The sequence below is a fragment of the Cordyceps fumosorosea genome, assembly GCF_001636725.1.
Source record: "Cordyceps fumosorosea ARSEF 2679 chromosome Unknown scaffold_28, whole genome shotgun sequence".
Lineage (NCBI taxonomy): Eukaryota > Fungi > Ascomycota > Sordariomycetes > Hypocreales > Cordycipitaceae > Cordyceps > Cordyceps fumosorosea.
In genome coordinates this window covers 266,864-282,437 of record NW_017387328.1, presented here as the reverse complement: position 1 = coordinate 282,437, position 15,574 = coordinate 266,864, and the positions used below count along the sequence as shown (strand labels likewise).

Below are 15,574 nucleotides of genomic sequence, written 5' to 3'. Positions count from 1 at the left end.
AGGTTACTCCTTTAAGAGGGTTTTTAATTCTAGTATTACTATAATATATTAGCCTTTTATTACCTATTTATAGTACACTATAAGTTACACTTATTTCTATTCTTCTACTATATATTAGATACTAATTTGTATCTCTTCTATAGACATTATACTAATAACTATAGTTCTAATACTATCCGTTAGGTCTAATTAGATAGGGGATAGGACTTACGTACTACTTATAGTGTGTTTACTACTTAGTTATAGGGAAGAAGTTATCCATTTAGTTATTATACTATAAGTAGTCTAGCTTCCTATATACTAGGTAGTAGCGATAATCCTATAAGGTACTTCATTAGAGGACCTAGTCACATAATAATCCCTTTTATATTTTTATAAAGATGGAATTATCACTACCTCCTCGTAGAGAGCTCAGCGGCAGCTCGCTGTTATATAGGTGCTCATACGCACCTAACACATACAATGTAGGGGCTCTAACAGGTGCCCTAATAGGGCCCTGACACATAGGCTTTGACTCGGGACTACTTGAAGGCACAGAGCCAGGAAGGGCCATAGCGCACCGAAAAAAGAGAGCAGAGTATAATTTCATGATTTTGTGAAAGGAAGCTGTAGTTGACCTGGGTGTAGTTGCTCTGGTGGCTGTCGACTGAATTGGGAGGGAGGCTCTTCGTTGTATGGCGATGTATTTATGGATGCTTGTCCCTATATGCCATTGGCAGAGCTGCCTCGTCTTATCAATTCCATTTGTAATGTCTCCAAAGATAAATTCACAATGGAGCTATATGGGAATAGGTCGGTCACACTCCCGGCCGCTAGCCCATCAGCGTACCAGCGAATGATGCCTCAAACGATTGGTCTTTATAGCTATCGCTTGGTCATCGAGTTTTAACTAGCATTGATGTTATATTACCTTACAGAACCATGCAGTTCTGCCAAATTTTCGTCTCAATCGGGCAACATCCGTGGGTGGATTCACTTGTGCCGCCTTAAAATCGGCTGTTGCCGTTTTGAATTGGCGCAATTAGAGCTGAGTAAGATGACCGAGAGTCCGCCGATGAGAATTCGCCGCCTTGGTATAGCTTCCTTCATTTTTTGTAAGAAAAATAACTTAAAGACCGAGAATATTGAGAGATTAGAAGTCCAGAACGGAAAAGACTGGATATATTAGTTACTTGGCGCCGTACAGCAGCACAGCCATCACGAGGGATATCATCGGTGTTATCATCTGGCATGGAAGTACATACGTAGTACAATGGCAGCTAATGTATCAGATTGAAGTGTACTGTTAAATATTGACCACAATAATAACTCAATATGGAATCCGACTGTGTTCATGCGAGACTCGCGACTTACAGCCACTGGTGGCGCAGGCCGCATTCGGCAGCGCTACGTGTGGCGTCGCTTGTTGCCGCCCGCGTCACCATTGACCGTTGGCCAAGTCCACAGCCTAATGCATTCCGATCTCAGCTATTTCATCCTACCTATTCATCAACTGCATCAACCATCAGAATCAATATTACGACACGCTCGCGCCCACGTCGCTTACGTCGCCGTATCGGACAGCAGCTATTAAAAATACTCACCGCGACACACGCTTGCTTTCTAACGAGCACAATGTCCGGCACGCCTGGACAGTCGATCTCTGGCACGCCTCGACAATCGATCTCTAGCGCATCTAGACAGTCGGTCGGCCGCCACAGGTCGACACTGTCCCTACAAAAAACCGAAATAATCATTAACGTATACGACTTGCTACCTGTAAGTACTTTGGCATCTTTACATACTCTCGCTAACAAGATAGGCCGGCCGAGTTTCGTCAATGCTATGGGCGTTCGGAACGTCATTTCTACACTCGGGGGTCGTCATTAACGGGCGCGAATATGCATATGGGGGGCACGATAAACGCGGCGTTTCCGGCGTCTTTTGGTCTAAACCTAGGACTCTGCCGCCGGGCGGATCGTTTCGCTGCGAGCTGTTACATGGCTTCACGCTCGCCACCGAAGACGAAATTAACGCGACCTTGCGGGCGGCTTCCCACCAGTTCCTAGGACCCGATCACAACCTATTGAATAAGAACTGCAACCACTTTACCGCCTACATTTGCAAAGCCTTGACCGGCGACCCCGGGCCAGGCTGGCTCAACAGAGCAGCCAGCATCGGCAAGGCAATGCCCTGTCTCGTGCCCCGGGACTGGCTTGAAGCGCCGGACCATATGGCAGTCGACGCCGAACTTCTCGAGACGGATGACGAATCAGACGAAGCGACAGAGCGATCTACCATGTTGCAAAAGGATAGAAGGTCAAACAGACGCGGTACTCGCTCGTAGAAGGCGAGATGACCGAAAGGGGTTGGTGCAGAGTCGTCTTGTCTTGCGCAACAGTCTGTCAGAGAGAATACCCAGTGTGAGTCTGCTCAATACATGCACGGCAAAAGTGGATGGCAGTGCTGGTCACGGATTTATGATCTATTCATGACGTAACGTAAAGTACAAAATGTATAGTACAAAATATATGCTGCAACATCGCTCCTGTCTCGATCATTTCTGTTTGACTGCCGCCCTTGAGCATATTCTTATCCTTTGCCTTGCCATTCATCTTTGAATCGCATTCCGCCGCTACAGACGCCTCTTGGCTGGGCTCCGAGTACCGGCGTACTTGACACGGGTGGCATCCGTTACTCGGACAATCTTGTCGCGTAGAAAGGCTCCTTCGGGGCTCATCAACGCCTTAATGGAGGCGTCGCGTCCCTGGCCAAATCCACGCAGGGACAGCTCAACTCGGTTGATCTTGGTCGTGTACCCCATGTAAACGAGGCGCTCCAGCGCATATTTGGCCAACGAGTAGGCCGCATCGAAGGTGCCACGACGGCACTTTTTGAAGCCCACGTTACCGCAGGACAGCGAAAGGACGGAGCTCCTGTTGGGCAGCGTAAACGTGATGTGTGTGTTGTGCTTGTGAGCATAGATGTGCAGGTGGTAAGGCTCAAAGCTGTCCTCTTTGACGGGTTGTGGTTTGCCCATCAGTACCCCGGTGTCAACCGATCGTTTGTTGAAGGAATCGAATACCATGCTCTTCGATAGGTTGCCGAGGGCGTCTTGTGGTTGCGCGGCGGGAGCACCTCCATAGATGCTTTGCAGCATCGATTCAGTGCTGGATCTCCCTTCTCGTCTCGGGACTGTCTGAGAAAGACACCGGGTATAAATTGGTAATACGCCTGAACTGGCAAGCGGCCGCAAAGCGGCAAGCCGTGTCAATGGCCGCATTTTGTCGATGCAAGTTGTTTTAGTGTTGAAGGATGCCATCCCAGGTAGCTCTATAGACAATTTTGGACCAAGCGACCGTGCAGGGGCCGCCGAAGTTTAGCCGAAAATTTCCACCAGCATTTGCTGCAAATTTGGCCCGCCATCACTAGCGTCTTCCATGACTTTCTCCTTTCAAATCCTTCATCCCGACATTTAAGGATGAATGCCGTCATTCGAAGCGCCGGTAAGGCCCAGACGGCCCTACCCAGCCGCCTGGTAGCTCCTGCGTACCGGCGGTTTGCACAGGGTCGCATCGTGCAGACCCTTCCTCCGCAGACGCTCGGCGCAATCCGGACGCCACTGCGGTCGCAGTTCCTGCCCAGCGAAATCGGGGCGCCTGGGGGCAGATTGATCCATACCAGCCCAAGGCTACAAGAGAAGTCGACCGCTGAAGCTGAGGCCAAGGCTAAGGCTCCCAAGGCGGAAGCCAAAGAGGAAGCCAAAGAGGAAGCCAAGGAGGAGGCCAAGGAAGAAGCCAAAGAGGATACTACGGAAGAGGGCAATGGAAAAGAGGATGGCAAAGAAGGCAAGGATGGCAAGGAAAATGAAGCCAATGCCCCCCCACCTCCTCATGGCGACAAGACTCCCTGGCAAGTATTCATGGAAACCATGAACACTGAATTCCAAGCTTCAAAGGAGTGGAACGAGTCGACCAAGCAGATTGGCGCCGCCGCCCATCAATTCAGCGAAAGCGAAGCCGTCCGTCGAACCCGCGAAGCATACGAAAAATCAACAGGCGCTGTCTCGTCCTCAGCAGCTAGCGCAATTAAGTCTACCGCCGGCGCCATTGGCAAGGGCGCCTCCTGGACTTGGGAGACCCCCGTCATGAAAGGCGTCCGCAAGGCCGCCAACGTGACTGGTGACGCTATGGACAAGGCCACCAAGCCGATCCGCGATACCGAGGCCTACAAGAATGTTAAAAATGTCATCGACGATGGTAGCTCTTCCCGCTACGGTGGCTGGGTCGAGAAGGAGGAGCGCCGTCGCCGCAGAGAGCTCCGCGCAAAGGAGCAGCCACAACAAGTCTTCGAAGAAGACCCTGAGGCCGGTACAAGCGTCACCCTACACAAGGATGCCGCTTGGAAGGAGGCCTGGAGAGATTTTCGCGACCAAAACAAGTTTGTTCAGGGTCTCTTCAGCATGAAGGGAAAATACGAAGAATCAGAGAACCCGCTAGTCTCGACCGCCCGCAGCATTACCGACCGCATCGGTGGCTGGTTTGCCGAGAACGAGACGGCCATGGTTGTGAAGAAGTTCCGCGAGATGGACCCCAGCTTCCAAAACGAGGCGTTCTTGCAGGAACTGCGCGAATATATCCTGCCTGAGGTGCTCGACGCCTACGTAAAGGGCGATACTGAGACGCTGAAGTTGTGGCTGTCGGCTGCCCAGTACTCGGTATACGAGGCGCTGACCAAGCAGTATCTGCAGGCTGGCATGAAGTCGGATGGCCGCATTCTCGACATCCGCAACGTCGACATTCTACGCGCGCGCATGCTCGACCCCGGCGAGGTCCCTGTCTTCATCATCACCTGCCGGACGCAGGAGGTCCATGTGTACCGCAACGCCAAGACCAACGAGCTGGCAGCAGGCATGGAAGACAAGGTGCAACTCGTCACATATGCCATTGGTGTCACGCGCGTGCCTGAGGACGTCAACAACCCTGAAACGAGAGGCTGGCGTCTTATTGAGATGCAAAAGAGCGGGCGAGACTGGTACTAGCCTGCACGAGAGCTGTCAGATGAGATTTTGAAGCGGACGAGCGGGATGGTTTAAAAAATAGCGACTGGCGCAGAAAAGCAGCCGGTCTTGTTATAATACTGTACAATAAGCGAGCTCTGCATCGAGCATGGGTCATGTAATACCAGAACACCGCTCTATGCGCATCATGGGTTGGGATAGAATACACATATTACTACTACAATCGCTAATTCTTCAAGATACGTCTTTGTATCATTTGAGGGATTGCAGTATGCCTTGCGCCATCCCTTGCACGATGTTGACACGTATCTGCGCTCCATATCACGCTCTCTTTGTCCACGGCTTTGTCGTCTGCCCTTGATCGCAGCTCGTTCCTCACGTCCATAAGGGCCTTTCCTAGCAGTTTGTTGCCCCATTTCTCCTGGTTTGCTGGTGCGTCCTTGACCGTGTACCCGACGCCCCAGGTGTACTATGTGTGCAGAAGTACTCCTTTCCTTCGACTTTACTAGGTGCTCCTCGCCTACAGACATACTCATTTATACCCTTGTCCTATGTGCAGCTGCCCATTCGGGAAAGTGACGAAAAGGATTGGTTGCAGCGATGTACTGTGCATGGCCCCAGCTCGAAATTTTTTGAGTTAAGAATGATTTTCCCAATAAAAATTCCATCTCTGCATTGTACTCTGTCTCCCGAGTTCCGTATAATTGCGGCCGTCTTTACATGCCATCCAGAGCGCATGAATGGAACTTGACTAGTACCAATTCACTAATTAGCCGTATCTACAGTCAAAAGTTCCGGAGAATAAACAAATTTGCCCGAAGCCACAATTTGGGTGCCAGCCATCATTAGCTGAACATCATAGCGCTTCTCAGAGTAGGAGCCTTCAGTGCTCGGGAATATGTCCCTGCTCAGCTCTATTCGCTCGCAGCCGAGAATGGCGAATTTGCTAGACAGACTGCTCAAATCGAAGGCGCTACTCATGAGCAACATACGTCAAGTTTTCCCAACAATCATCGTCACTCATTCAATACAGCCGTTTCATATCATGTCTCTTATGTTGTTGCACCCTGTCTTTCTTATCAGCCCAAGTGCCATCGCCGGCAATGTTCGGCCTGTTGGTGCGTGGTCCAACCCTAACTTGTTCGTTGCTAGCTTCTACAACGTAGCATCATTTGGCGGGGAGTTCCCCTTTGCCCTCCGGCAAACGACGGAGCTAGGAACCTGGGGTAATTCCTTAGTAGTTCGATGAAGTGGCCGACGGTCGTCGATTAAGGGTTCATAAACCGACGACGTGCGCGCCCATCGTCGCTGGTGCTCTCAATCTCGAGACCTCCTTAACCTCACCATCCAATCATCGCCATGGAGAAGTCATCAGACGAAAACATCGAGGTTTCGCGTGCCGGCGGCCGTGCGGACAGCCATGTTCCCGGCGACTTCGTCGCGCCCGAGATTGACGACACCACGCGCGACCTCACCGTCGCCGAGCACCAGCTCGGCTTCTGGGCCGCCGTCCGGATGTACCCCAAGGCCACCTTCTGGGCCATGTTCTTCTGCATCGCCGTCGTCATGGCCGGCTTTGACGGCCAGATCATCACCTCCTTCTACGCGCTGCCCGCCTTCCAGCAACAGTACGGCGACCGCATCGTCAAGCCCGATGGCACCATCAAGTACGAGGTCGCCGCCGCCTGGCAGACGGGCCTCGGCATGGGCAACCCGATCGGCCAGGTCGTCGGCGCGCTCGCCTGCAGCTACCCCCTGCAGTACTTTGGCCGCCGCGTCACCCTGGCCATGTGCTGCGTCTGGTCCATCGGCTTCATCTTCATGCAGTTCTTCGCCACCTCCACGGCCATGCTCTGCGCGGGTGAGGTCGTCGGCGGGCTGGCGTACGGATTCTACGTCGTGATTGCGCCAACCTACGCCTCGGAGGTGTGCCCGGTCGTGCTTCGAGGCTTCCTGACCGCGTCCGTCAACTTGGCCTTTGTCATTGGCCAGTTTATCGCCCAAGGATGTGCGGCTGGTGTCGAGAGTCGTCTAGACCAGTGGGCATACAAGGCCCCCTTTGTAAGCACGCCCCTTATTACATCGACGAAATCTCTACTAATTTGCCATAGGCTGTGCAATGGGTCTGGCCGGTGGTGCTACTTGCTGGACTTGGATTTGCCCCCGAAAGTCCGTATTGGCTGGTTCGCTGCGGCCGCATGGACGATGCGCGGAAGTCGCTGCAAAAGCTGACTTCAGCTACGTATAACCCTGACATTGAGAAGATCCTACTTGGGATCCAGCAGACGGATCGATTGGAGCGCGAATACGAGGATACCACCTCGTACTGGGACTGCTTCAAGGGCTCCAATCTCATTCGAACTGAGATTTCCGTCATGGTTTACCTGATCCAAGTCATCAGCGGCAATCCTCTCATTGGCTACGCCAATTACTTTTTTGAGCAAGCCGGACTGCCGAATGACAAGGCCTTCGACATGGGAGTTGGCAACACCGCCCTTGGCTTTGTCGGAACCATTCTTTCGTGGCCGCTGATGAACTATTTCCATCTTGGTAGAAGGACAATCTATAGTGGTGGCCTGGGCATCATGACTGTCCTCCTCTTCATCATCGGGTTCCTGGCAATTCCTCAGCACAATACGGCGGCTGTCTGGGCGCTTTCGACCCTCATGGATGTCTGGACCTTTGTATACCAAAGCTCCGTTGGGCCAATATGCTTCGTCGTCATATCTGAGATATCGGCGACCCGACTCCGTGAAAAGACAATCGCCATTTCGACGGCCGTCCAGTCTGCGGCTAATGTTGTCACCATGGTTGTCATTCCCATCCTCCTCAACAGCGAAAAAGCCAATTGGGGCGGCAAGACTGGCTTCCTTTTTGGTGGTATTAGCTTCTTTTGCTTTGTGTGGTGTTTCTTCCGCTTGCCCGAGTCGCAGGGCAGGACGTATGAGGAACTGGACATACTGTTCCAGAGACGGGTACCTGCGCGCAAGTTTGCGAAATACGATTTGATTGCAGAAGCAGATGAAAAGCAGCCGGCGTAGAGTTGCGACTTAACGGAGTCGCATGTGATGACGATGGCGTCAATTTGGTATATTTCGGCGGTTCTGTCGTGATTTGCTGTACAATTTGGCAACGCAGCTAGCAAATTAGCTTATTTTTGGCGCAAGATGTTCTTCATGTATGTACATGTATACCCCTCGCAAGTCTTTGTGCCCTCTAGTCCTGAACTTTGCGACCATCAATACTTAAAGTCGCGCTGTAAAGAACGCGAGCGGCTTGGCTATCATTTGGATTCTCGCGGCCGTGAAAGACCATATTGACACCATTAGGGTCAATATCGCAGTGACCCGGCCCATAGATCCCAATATGGTCAGCACTGCGAAATAGAATCCCGCGGTCCTCGTACTTTCTATCAATCGTGCTGGACCACGCATACTCAATGTATGTCGTAGTCGTCGCTGGCGAAGCAGTGCGCGCTGTAAAAGACGACAAAGTCGCCGTTGGGGACCTTGTACAAGTTGGCTGCTTCCACGATCCCGTCATTACTGCGGCCCTCGTTGTCCAATATGAGCTTGGGCGCGTCGAGCAGGGTAAGACCATCGCGAGCTACTCGCTGAATCTTGATGGGCGTCGGGATGTAGTAACCGCTGGGGCGGCCAGGCTGGCAGGCTGTCGCGCCGCCCTTGCTGTTTCCGTCGACCTTCCACACGGGCCAGCGGTCCTTGCCATCATCATATCCGGATGGGTCGATAACACCGCCGTTGTTTTCATCGCAAACCAATGGCTGGTCCTGAGGCTTGTAAGGACCCATGACGGAGGTTGAGGTGGCAGCGCCAATGCAATGGTTCCCGCCGTTCTTACGAGCAGTGTAATACATGATACAGACTCCAGAATCCTATCCATAGTCAGAATCTTGAGAGACAGTGCTAGTAGCTTGCCAGCTTACATTTTTGTTTAGGTCTGGAGCCCACACAGACTGGTCGTTTTGATCAACCCAAGGGCCTCTGTCAGGCAGTGCATCGTTGGGCGAAAGGTTCCAGGTAAAAGCATCATTCGAAGTTGCAATTGGGACTCCTTTTCCATTTGAAGAGGTGCTCATTGCCTTCCAGCTGTATATGGTGTTAGCTTTCATAGGATTGCGCCGCTTCGCAGAACTGCTTACGATCCGTCGCCCAAAATAAGATTTGGGTCAGGAAAATTGACACCTCCCATCTGTGGCCCAGAGAGACCTCTGCCTCGAATCTCCATTGGCATGCGAGTAATGTTGTGCAGCGACAGCGCTGGCCTGGCAGTAGAGGGCCAGGGAGCCGCCGCGGCGCCGGCAGCAAGTAGGAAGTGTATGAGGCTATTCATTTTCGTGTATTTGACTAGGTGTTTCAACGTATAAGGTCTCCTTCATCTCAAAAGTATCATCTCCTAGGACTTCTATACTCTTTAAATCACCCAAATGCGCCGTGTAACTACCCTTCCACATCCGCCTCATCATGGTAGCCTGATGCCAAGTCGGCGACGTGGTCAGCACCAGTCTTCACCGACCAAGTTTTACGAGGCACTACGGCGGATTTAAGTACGAGCTATAGAGAAAATGTAATGGAAAGTTTTACGATAGATGAAGCCTTCTGGTCTTTCAGGCCGCAAATCTTTTTCTCGAGCTGTAGTACCAAAAAGCACGGCCCTATAGGACTGCCAACTAACGGAACAGACTTGATGCCCACAAGACCCAGATAGGAAGGCACATTACGAGGGCTAAGCACTAAATCACGGAGTTGTGTCGCACTGCGCAATACACTTCTGTAGCTAGTAGTTATAGACTGCGATAGACAGAGGTAATAAAATATGCCATTCACTGGCAAGATAGGTTTGCAGCTTTGGCACTTCGAAGGTTGTAGTTGTCTAAGTAGCGGTGGGTAGTAAGTTAGGTGACCTGGGCAGTCCAGCTGCTCGATCTCGGTAACATAGAAGATACATTAGCCATCACGGTGCGATAAACCACCGGTGGGCCGTACTAACTGATTCATAATATTTTTCATGTTGTACGTCAATATTACATGCACGCTATGGCTCGTAGCAGCTATGTACATAGGCCTTACTCAATGCAGGTGGAACGCATGACATGCCCGCACAGGTGCAATCCAACCCTCTGTGCTGCTAGGACGTCAAAATTGTCAGGAGACTGCTTTAAAGTAACCCTAAAATTATTTCTATGTCTATGCAGTGTGTTTCCGTACTGATGTATTGATTTAGCGTAATGATTAGTTGCGACAACTTTCGCTTTAAGCAAGATCTATGTACATGGCAGTTTCCTTCCTCCCTGTGTGCTTAGGGGTCTCCTGCCTAATACACGGAAAGGCTGCGGTCGCGGAATGGCAAAATTTGGGTGGTGTTATTGAAGAACGGCCCGAAGATTCCAATCTATAAGATTGGGTTTGGTGACTAACATATCCATTCCACCACCCACGTTCTTGCAGATGACTCGCGACTGGCTGTAACCGTTACCGCGTCGCCTGATTGTGATCAGGGGCCACAGCGCGTCGCAATTTATAAGATGCTTTCATCGCCCTCATAATGGAAGTAGTCCGATGAAACTCGTTCTGTGTTGAAGCGACCAGAGCTCTACGCAAATGGTGGGCTGGAAATGATGAGCGTCGCGATTCTGTCTCTACTACTGCCCTTAGCGGCGGGTGTGCCTCTCCAGGAACCTCCAGTGGCATCGCGCCCTCTTACTTTTGACAAGGACGGCAACTTTCAGATTAGTGTATTTGAGGATCTTCACTTTGGCGAGAGTATGCATATCTGGCATTCTTCAAGCTTTTCAGACAAGCAGCTAATTTGTATGATAATATAGATGCCTGGGACCCCTGGGGCCCGGAGCAGGACATCAACTCTGTCAAGGTCCTGAACAATGTCCTCGACAAGGAAACCCCCCAACTCGCCGTTCTGAACGGAGACCTCATCACCGGTGAAAATGCCTTTGTACACAACGGCTCCGTCTACGTCGACCAGATCGTCAAGCCCATCGTGGACCGCGACCTGCTCTGGGCGTCCACCTACGGAAACCACGACAGCGATTTCAACCTCTCTTCGGCCTCGACCTGGGCGCGCGAGAAAGCGTACCCCAACTGCCGCACCGGACGCATGGTGCCCGGCCGCAACGCCGGCGTCAGCAACTACTACCTCCCGGTGTACCCGCGCCGGTGCTGCCGCCGACCTGGGGAGCGCCAGTGCGCCCCGGAGCTGCTACTCTGGTTCTTCGACAGCCGCGGCGGCTTCTACTTCCAAGAAACGCACCCGGACGGCAGCCGGGTCGGCCAGCCCGGCTGGGTCGACCAGAGCGTCGTCGACTGGTTCCAGGCGACCAACGCCGAACTGACGGCGCAGTTTGGTCGCGTCATCCCGTCGCTCGGCTTTGTGCACATCCCGCCCTACGTGTTCCAGGCCATCCAGAAGGAGCGCGGCAGGAACAGCATCGACCCCAATACGAACCCGGGCATTAACGACGATTATCTTCTCGCACCTCAGGCACAAGGGTGGTGCCCCGACGGCACCAACGACGGCTCCTGCGCGTACGGCGGCCAGGACGTCCCTTTTATGCGCGCCATCGCGTCCACACCCGGCATGATCGGCCTCTTCTCCGGCCACGACCACGGTGACACCTGGTGCTACAAGTGGGATCGCCTGGTGCCCGACACGACCGTAACCGGAAACGGCGTCAATCTGTGCTTTGGCCAACACTCGGGCTACGGCGGGTACGGCAACTGGGTGCGAGGCGCCCGGCAGATCCGTGTCAACCGCGCACAGCTGAGGAGGGCAAGCAACTGGACCGCGGAGACCTGGATCCGGCTGGAGAATGGCGCGACGGTGGGCGCGGTTGTACTGAACTCGACCTTCAACCAGGACAGGTACCCGCCGACCAAGGACGACAAGACATACTGCCCGACGTGCAACTACACCATCATCACGCCGCACCCAAAGGCTAGTGTCGCCAACAAGTTGCTGCAGGAGCCTTCGCATGGCGAGTGGGAGGCTGGCGTGGAGTTGAAGAAGTAGGTAACATTATTTCTATTAATAGAGAATTCGTGTATATAATTTGAAACATCACTACCAAGAACAAGTCTGGCTGATCCCCGACCAACACCAAAGAATGATGGTGGTGTAAGTGGAAGTTGTACAGCACAGCGCCGACTTTGAATGACTGTAGATTCATAACTTACCTTGAATTGAATTCTAAGGATATAGATGCGTAAAAAGCAGGGTATAAGAAAGGTCCTAACGTAGGATTGGGATATGTTAACGCAGGAACCTCGTTTTAGTGCATGTCGCCACTGGAGATTCAGCGGTTCTTCCACCAAAGACTAGTTACCGCTACCTCTAATGGCGTCATCAATTGGTGTGCACTGCGGCGCGTGGATGGCAGCAAAGCAACCGCTGCACACTATTTTCAGATTGTAATAAAAAGACAACACACACTGCCTCCCGTGTTGGAGAAAATTTCTCATTTGCACATGTAAATGCACGCGGTAGGCTAATGACGGTGGCTGCTGCAGGGTGACGGCATGGCCGTCAGCGGGTCGCTAGGCGCTGTCTCCGAGAGCTTCCGGGCTGGTTGGTTTAGTCCAACACATCAGAGCTAAGCGATATCATGAGGCAGTATTATGTCAATTAAATTCATTGTATCATCACTAGAAACCATCAACATGCATTGCCGTTATATGCTGAGGCGTTCTATGTACCGTTCCTCCAACACTGCCGCTGGCTGAGCCTCTACTAAATTAGTGCTGGTTGGCCTTCTCATCGCTCTCCTTGCTCTTGATCTTCATGTCCTCATCGCTACCCTGAGACAGTCTAGCGATGGTAATGATGGTCGGCACAATTTGGAACAAACTAAAAGAATTAGTCGATAGGTCAAAGAAGGAATGATTTGAAAACTCACATCGACGCCATAATGAGAACGCCGCAGGCAATGCGTCTGTCGTAGACGGCAGCCTGGTTTCGGCTCTCGTATCCGGGCTCCTTGGAGTAATCTCTGAACGCAAAGACGGCGGCAATGATGAAGAGCGCGAGCAAGATGCACTGCACAGCAACGAGAATCCCACCGCGGAGATTGGTCAGGTTGTAGGCAGACGGCTTGAGGAGGTAGAACAGGGCGCGCAGAAACAAGGCACCCTCAACGAGGACAGCAATGCCGGCCTGTATATCGGTCAGTTGAAAGAACCAAAAAAAATGGCAGCGACTCAGCGTACCGTAGCAAACATGACCGTGAATCCCTTGGGGAAGATGCTGGTGGCGGCGACCACGATGGAGACGATGACCATGGACATGACAATGAGTCGGCTTACGGCCTCGCCAACCAGCGTCACACGCGCAATGCCGCGACGGTTGCCCATGATGAACGAGTTCTGAGCAGTCTCTCTGCTCTTCCAGACACGACGGGAAGTTGGAGGTGGTGCGGGCGACGGGGGTTGCAAAACGGTAGCGAGAACAACGGCGGGCGAGAAAAAAGGTTGCAGGAAGGGAAAATCGACGTTGGTCCGGGGGGAACAAATCGACGATGGGCTTGATGCGGAGGTGAGGAAAAACTCTAAAATGGCCTGCCTTGAGAGCCAACGACTGCCTCGGCTAGTCTGGCTGGGGCTGGCTGGGGGAGGGGGCCGCTTCCCTGACCGCAGAGAGGAGATTTACAAGCCCTCGCCGGACTCCCCTCTCTGTCATGACTGGGTCTATACAGTTAGGCTTGGCCTAGTTCCCATCATCCATGGCGTGGTGAACGGACGTTGACTGGAGCCAAATCTCGCCGTCGCCGTTCGCCGATGATGCAGGGCCACCGACGACTTCACCGAAGGACTTCGTCGCGTTGCTAGGGAAGCAAACGGCCGTTTCGTTTCGAAACAAGAGCTCACATAAGCCAATGAATCATTCATTAACAGACTGGTGTTATGACATGACCATCGTGCGCGGAATCGAACTTAGCGTTTTGTTGTGCATGGGGGCTACTGGAGTGGTCGAACTATTGAGGCTCCACTGGTGGCGCTCGCTGCGTCGTTTCCCCGCCCGTCTGTCAATCGGCCTAGGCTGTACTCGACAGTTCAAGCTCGTGCAAATCTCTTGCTCAGGCCAGAGAGGCTTTTTGTTCAGAAAACAATGGACGTGAGTGGCTGCACACGCCATGTTTTGTTCTTGGCCTTGTCGTGTAGTGTGGGGAGAGGGTGGAAAGCGCGGGGAAAACGGAGCTGAACTCTGGGGTACAGGTTCAATGAAAGAGCCGCAAGAGAGAAACGTCCAAGTTTACAGTCTGTGTGTTCTTACATTGGCTTTGCGCGTCTAATTTCTCATTTTTAGTTAATCTGCCACTATACGAATGCTGCATACTATTTCGCTCGTCTTGTAGATGCGGTCTTGCTTGTGGTAATAAGACGGATGGGTTTACTTGAGCCGTGTTGAGGAAGCAAAATGTCGAATCAAGAAGCCATCGTTCTCAATTGAGAACTACAAGTTTTAAACTTGTAAACAAAGAAGGGCCGGAGTCTATTTATGGAACACCTATGAGCCTCTATTTCCAGAGTCCAGGATAAGAGGTCGTGATAATTGGTTTCACAAGGCAGGCCGCAAGCGGGAAAACAGACCAACCGAGGCCCCGTCTCCGCAACAACCACTATTTCCCCCGCTAGCAAGATGCACTAACCTACTTCCAGTCTTCCCCTGGAAAGCCTCACCCAGATCCATTTCAGCCAAACAAAGGACTTGTCAAGATTGCCAACACGAAAGCTCAACAGACAACGCCATCGTTACAACACGCTCAGGAATGGCGGCTGACTTCATTAATTCGAACAGACATACTGTGAGAGCTATCATTAGTCTTTTTCAATATATTCTCTCTTGTCCATCACGAATGCGACCGTGAAAATGTCACTCCCAGCAGCAAACGCGCCACCAGTCGTGACTCGCCTGGGTAACAACCCTGGCGCGTGTGAAGGCGACTGAGGTTGTGGTCTTCCAATTGCTTCGGGAGCGTGTCGAAGAGACACACATCACTATTTTTAACAGTTCCCAACAAAGCCACGTTTTCCGGATCGCTACCAGGGCAGCTTCGCCTTGTTCGCCCAGCCACACTAGCCAGAGTCCAAAAGCACCAAGCTACCTTGTTGCTGATGTCAGACTGCTGCCAAATACCTATCCAAACCGGCGCACCAGAGGACGGCCCGCCAGAATACTGCTGAGTCGTCGAAAAGATGACCTAATATGGTACGAAATACCGTCGCCGCTGACTTGCCTCTCTGGGCAACCTGCACCGCCGCCTACAGTGCTTGCTGAGCGGATATGCGGACTATCATCGGAAGCTGAAGAGGGATCTCGCGAAAGAGGGATTCGTCCAGAACCACGAATGCCGCACGCAAACCCCAAACGCCGACACGACAGCATAATCTCCCCATTCTTGTTACATTTCGATTCAATTGGGAAGCACGTTGACCAACCGGCGCGGACAGCCCTACGTCCAGTTACGGCATCAGTGGGTCTCGGTCCGTCCTGTGCTTGAGCCGATCTTCCATCAGACTTCTTCCGCATTACACGGCATCCTGA

The 15,574-nt window shown here is 52.3% G+C and overlaps 7 protein-coding genes across 7 annotated transcripts; 4 read left to right on the top strand and 3 right to left on the bottom strand.

Moving 5' to 3' along the window:
• Window positions 1–1,614: 1,614 nt before the first annotated feature.
• ISF_08311 (hypothetical protein) lies at window positions 1,615–2,326 on the top strand (the record flags this gene model as incomplete). Its single annotated transcript, XM_018851914.1, has 2 exons — window positions 1,615–1,758; window positions 1,802–2,326. The coding sequence occupies 2 exons, from the start codon at window positions 1,615–1,617 to the stop codon at window positions 2,324–2,326; spliced, it is 669 nt and encodes a 222-aa protein (XP_018700996.1).
• A 288-nt stretch (window positions 2,327–2,614) lies between these two features.
• Window positions 2,615–3,139, bottom strand: ISF_08310 (37S ribosomal protein S11; the record flags this gene model as incomplete). Its single annotated transcript, XM_018851913.1, has 1 exon — window positions 2,615–3,139. The coding sequence occupies one exon, from the start codon at window positions 3,137–3,139 to the stop codon at window positions 2,615–2,617; it is 525 nt and encodes a 174-aa protein (XP_018700995.1).
• A 321-nt stretch (window positions 3,140–3,460) lies between these two features.
• ISF_08309 (Mitochondrial inner membrane translocase complex, subunit Tim44) lies at window positions 3,461–5,020 on the top strand (the record flags this gene model as incomplete). The annotated part of the gene is made up of 1 exon (XM_018851912.1): window positions 3,461–5,020. The coding sequence occupies one exon, from the start codon at window positions 3,461–3,463 to the stop codon at window positions 5,018–5,020; it is 1,560 nt and encodes a 519-aa protein (XP_018700994.1).
• Window positions 5,021–6,358: 1,338 nt separating this feature from the next.
• On the top strand, window positions 6,359–8,040 carry ISF_08308 (Sugar/inositol transporter; the record flags this gene model as incomplete). The annotated part of the gene is made up of 2 exons (XM_018851911.1): window positions 6,359–7,060; window positions 7,111–8,040. The coding sequence occupies 2 exons, from the start codon at window positions 6,359–6,361 to the stop codon at window positions 8,038–8,040; spliced, it is 1,632 nt and encodes a 543-aa protein (XP_018700993.1).
• A 395-nt stretch (window positions 8,041–8,435) lies between these two features.
• On the bottom strand, window positions 8,436–9,352 carry ISF_08307 (glycoside hydrolase family 43 protein; the record flags this gene model as incomplete). The annotated part of the gene is made up of 3 exons (XM_018851910.1): window positions 8,436–8,894; window positions 8,946–9,108; window positions 9,162–9,352. The coding sequence occupies 3 exons, from the start codon at window positions 9,350–9,352 to the stop codon at window positions 8,436–8,438; spliced, it is 813 nt and encodes a 270-aa protein (XP_018700992.1).
• A 1,285-nt stretch (window positions 9,353–10,637) lies between these two features.
• Window positions 10,638–12,046, top strand: ISF_08306 (Metallophosphoesterase; the record flags this gene model as incomplete). Its single annotated transcript, XM_018851909.1, has 2 exons — window positions 10,638–10,782; window positions 10,845–12,046. 2 exons carry the CDS (start codon window positions 10,638–10,640, stop codon window positions 12,044–12,046), a joined length of 1,347 nt encoding a protein of 448 aa, XP_018700991.1.
• A 722-nt stretch (window positions 12,047–12,768) lies between these two features.
• ISF_08305 (hypothetical protein) lies at window positions 12,769–13,383 on the bottom strand (the record flags this gene model as incomplete). The annotated part of the gene is made up of 3 exons (XM_018851908.1): window positions 12,769–12,880; window positions 12,930–13,186; window positions 13,240–13,383. 3 exons carry the CDS (start codon window positions 13,381–13,383, stop codon window positions 12,769–12,771), a joined length of 513 nt encoding a protein of 170 aa, XP_018700990.1.
• Between the last annotated feature and the right edge of the window lie 2,191 nt (window positions 13,384–15,574).